The 4,843-nt window shown below is 39.4% G+C and overlaps 1 protein-coding gene across 1 annotated transcript; it reads right to left on the bottom strand.

Moving 5' to 3' along the window:
• Window positions 1–7: 7 nt before the first annotated feature.
• On the bottom strand, window positions 8–4,619 carry LOC112502922 (polyadenylation and cleavage factor homolog 4-like; the record flags this gene model as incomplete). The annotated part of the gene is made up of 6 exons (XM_025106943.1): window positions 3,828–4,619; window positions 3,016–3,117; window positions 2,396–2,656; window positions 1,498–1,614; window positions 954–1,409; window positions 8–451 (listed from the first exon to the last, which is right to left on the bottom strand). Coding segments are annotated over exons 1-6 (1,812 nt in total), but the record flags the coding sequence as incomplete, so codon positions are not given.
• Between the last annotated feature and the right edge of the window lie 224 nt (window positions 4,620–4,843).

Genomic DNA, 4,843 nt, shown 5'->3' with positions numbered 1-4,843 from the left:
CACCAACCAGCTGATGAGTCGTCGGTGGATCTCGCCCAGATAAATTATGCAATATTTTACTTGAATGATATGTTGGCAACAAGGGTGAAGGAGGACGCTGGTGTGTTGGTGCTTGTCCTGACGATGATGCAGCTCCAAGAGTATGTCGTTGGCCCGTTATTGCATTTGGAGGAAATCCAAGTGGCTGGGTTCCAATGTGAGAGGCGCCTATCTGTGGCTGCAAAGAGGTTTTGGAGAGAGAGTTAACAGATGTAGATACCCCACTGAAAGAGGTAGAATGAACTTCTGCATGATCTAGTAAATTTCTACGAGAGCCTAATGATTGCACTGGCTGTCTAAAAACTGCTCCATCTTTCTGGTTTGCAGATAGTGAATCAGATGAAGCTTCTCTATCAACCTTAGAACCAATATTTTGTATCCCTTGTGGTTTCTGGAGGCGATTCTCAAAACCCTGCAAGGTAAAGATGTAGATCCTCAGTCAGAAGTTGCAACTAGTTTTACAAGCAAATAAACAGAACAATGAACTTCTAACATTCTCCAGACTCTTAAAGATAACCGCAAATTATGTCCTGCACGCCACGATCAGAGGATAAATGATAAAACATTAAGGGAGGTATTTGAGCAATGAACTTAGCTAAGAATCTTATGCACTGATATGATCCTGGGAGAAATAATTACAAGGATGAAAAACCAAGTCGCATGGTCCATATCATATTCCTTGTTCAAGTGCACACACCACTAAAATCAAAAACTAAAAACACATCCACATGTGAAACAGGATTATCTTTTGCAATCATAATTGGACAAGGACCAATAGATTTTTTCATGAACTGCTATTTTTAGAGTGCCCAACTTGTATGTATATTCATCCAGCAAGTTGCAAGTTGCAAGTTGCAACTTCTCATATGAAATTTACCAAGTTTCAGATGGGAATCTGTTTTCTTAACACTTACCAACTTTTCATTCATGGAATGTGCACGAGGGTCTCTCTTAGAGCTACTACCAGATTTGCCTGGAGTCGCCAGTCGTGAGTTCATGTCATCCCACATGTACTCCTCTTCCTCCGAGTTCTTCCAGCTTCTATTTACCTCACCGCCTCTTTTGCTTGCAATGTTATTCACAGGCTGCAATTTGACATCTGCATTTGCAGATCTAGAGGCTGACAAATTGGAGAATCCATGTTTTACATCAAAACCATTTCTCTGGCCAGATATAGTCTCTGTAGTATTGCTGCCAGCTCCATACCAAGAACTGTCAAATCCCTGCTCAGCAACTATTTCACTAGATTTTCCAAAACTAGCCTCTGAAGGAATCAACACATCAGAACAATAATCAAAATCACTATATGGTGCACCATCATTCTCACGTATACAAGCGCTCTCCACATCTCTTTGTGCCTGCTGAATGTTCTACAAAATTTAATATACTGTTAAGCAATTGTCACAAACATAAAGGACTAATTTAAGAAATTCTAAATACGAACTACTGTACATTTACCTTAAGCCGAGGATCTGCACGTGGCCTCACAGAACTAGTGTTGGCTGTTATTCTGTCTTGTCTCTCGGAATCCTCAGGTGAGTTAATCAGGTTTGTGTCACTAGTTGGACCTTTTGCCTTCATAACATAGTTCAAAAATAAAGACAAAAAAATATCAACCGCAGAACCTAGATGTTATATGAAGGTGTAGGTGCACTCATGCTAGCAAGTGCTCATAAAATTCTCCATGCTTTTCAAATATTGCTACTAAAACTTGTAAATCTCTTTATTCAAGCATCAATTATCTATGAGCTAAGAAAAACACAAGGCAGTTGTGTTGGGTGCTACCATTCACCAAGTTGGTATGCTCACAAGGAAAACCTAAGATATATCCCTCTTAATTTAAGTATCAAGTAGATAAGCTGTTTGCAAGCCACAGTTGTGAGTTGCCGCATTGAACTGGTTAAGTGCTAAGCATATATAACAATATTCAGAAACATAATGAATGATATATGTTTCCTGAAGCTAACCAGCATCACATCATTTAATTCCAATAGTATGGTTTGAGAGAAAATGTAATTCCATAGGATTTCGCTTGTGCCTATAGCCTTACATATATCACTGGTTTCTTATTACTCCTTACCATTTGAGTGATGCAATGGTTAGGACATTAGAGTCAAAAGAGACTAGTCTAACTTTGAGGAGAAAATAAAATCCATAGACGCACATGAAATGTGTAAATTGAATATGTAACCCTGCCCTTCCTCGCTTTATGAACCCACAAAGAATCTCATGTAACTAGAAACATATGATTGTTGCAGCAATCCATCAGTTGATCAAAATATTATAAACCTTTTCAATTTGTAAGGAGGTTCCGGTGCAACTGATAAAACGTTACATTTTTCAAATAGCCCCTTACCGTACTTGACTGTTGGAGTCTCTGTCTCGCCTCCAAATACTTCGGATTTACATGAATACTGCGAACAGGGCGTTGAGGCTGTGGCTCGGATCTAGATGCTGCCAACCCTGAAGAAGATCCATTTGTAGCTGATTGGAAGCCAAGTTCTTTCTCTATAAGTTGAAGTGACTGAAGAGGGAATACTCCTTTCCAAGTCCCAAAAAGATGCCGCATACCAGGATGTACTGCAGAATCAACCTGTCTATATGCCTTGCAGAAGACCTAAAAGACGCACCCAGGGGAGCAACTAACCAGTGATAATTAATATCCATAGGACTAACAAGAAATTTGAACACAGCATACATGGTCAGAGATCATTTTGATGGCAAGTTACTGCTTCACTATATATGAAGCACTCATTAAAGTGGATTAACAAATAAAAGAGAAATGATTTTAACCATAAGTTTCATTTATAGAGCCAAAAGCATACATCAAAGAAGTACAAAATTTAAAAAAATAGGAAAATGCTCTTCTTTATTTGCCTAATCTTCATGGTATTTTTCATGTGGAGGACAAATAAAATGGCTTCAAATATGAGAGAAACATAGTTAAAAGGCACTTTGTGTGACTAAAGATCTAACCTCAGGTAGTCTGGCAGCAAAGTATTTGATGTAATCTCTCCCAATATTCTTCACAATACTGTCAAGAAGGTATAACGATGGCAACTTTTGATCACTGGGAACCTAAAAACAAATTTCCAAGTCAGGAACAGTTTCAATCAAATGAAGCTCTTCATGAAGCTAATATAGGCATTTTCTGGACAGTAAAGATAAGCAAGAGATATATCATGAACAACGACAAGTAATCGCATTTCAAACTCGAGACAGTACGGTAACCATAATCATAATACTAATGCAGTACACCATCCAAATCCTCCATTTCCACAAGCAATAACCAACACAAAAAGGCCACCACCTCTCTCCTCTGTATCCCAATCCCTTTCACCTTCATCAAGCACATTTTATAATCTTTGCAAAACTGGCGTTTTATATTATCTCAAGCTAATTTACACAAATGCAAATGCTCAATTAGAAGCCCAACAATTGTTCCATATTCAATATAACATTAGCACCTCCCACGAGGCTTGTAATAGTTGGTATGAAGTTGCAGGGTAAAGAATAACATAAGGATCAAGATTCACATCACAACAACATTAAGAAGAGAACTTCTTCATTCAACGGTAGCGATTGTTGCACTGGTGCTGGATTTATGGTGTCGCACACATTCACGAAAGTACCATGTTAGTTTGTAATCCATATATCCATTAATCACAACTCCCAATTACAATTCAACACTTTAATATGGTGAACTAAATAAAATCAACTTATAACATTAACCATAATTCTAGAGACTATTCCTTTACTCATTCTATTATAGAAACCGGAATCATCACCTCAAGAATATTTGTGCAGATAGTGGCAGCTATGGCTTTTGCAGCCTGCACGTTCTCTCCCGCAATGATAGTCAGGTTAGTAATAATAGGTTTCGAATTGAAAGTCAGCTCCGCCAGTGCTGTCCTATACTGACTCACAAGCTCATGATGCTGCTGCTGCTGCAGCTGTGATTGCGTTAGCGACTGGGGCTGATAACCTCCTCCACCTCTCATTGAATCATTGCTTTCTGAGTCTCTATCTCTCTCCGCCGTCGACCGGAACCCAAACGCCGGTTGCCTTTGAACAAGGGGTCTACCACCACCGTTAGGAACATTACTACTGCCGCGAAGAAACGGTGTCTCTTCAGTTAGTAATCGAGGTTTTTTCAGTGTAGCAGGATCTCTCGATGATCTATCAAATGGTCTACCACGAGAAGTGCTGTCCATCTCCATTGTTATACACCGCCAAATCAAAATTAAATCAAAACAAAAACATAAAACGATAAAGAACTCATTCCCTTCTTACAATTAGATTATTACAAAGTTTAACTACTGATAATAACTTCATACCAATCTTCACAAAAAGAAAAACAAATCCGAAAACCCTAACCCTAGCTATCGGCGATTACAAATACATAAATCAAAAACAACAAAAATCAAGAACTACACGTGAAGAGTCGATTGAAGAATCTTGTAATTGAAACGATTCGGGAGAGATCAATTGATGGAGATATTATATGATGGAACATCCTTGGTTCATCATGGTCAAGTTCCTGATTTGAATCTCGTTTTCTCGTGTGCGTTTGTTTAATGTCGGGAACGATGTGTGGATAAAAGGTTTAGAGATTTCATAAAAGAGGAAAGAATGGGTTCACCCAAAGCCCATCCCATTTGGGCTTTAGCACAAATCAAGCATCGGCCCAAAAATGGGTACACCGTCGCAGTGATGGCCAAACCGGCTCGGCCCGGGACCGCCGGAGGACCGGAACCAGGAGCGGCTTGGGACCGGAACCGGGACCGATAAGGACCGGTTCATG

The sequence above is a fragment of the Cynara cardunculus genome, unplaced genomic scaffold (assembly GCF_001531365.2).
Source record: "Cynara cardunculus var. scolymus isolate 2C unplaced genomic scaffold, CcrdV1 Un_Scaffold_2180, whole genome shotgun sequence".
Classification (NCBI taxonomy): Eukaryota; Viridiplantae; Streptophyta; class Magnoliopsida; order Asterales; family Asteraceae; genus Cynara; species Cynara cardunculus.
This window is presented reverse-complemented; position numbering and strand designations above follow the sequence as displayed.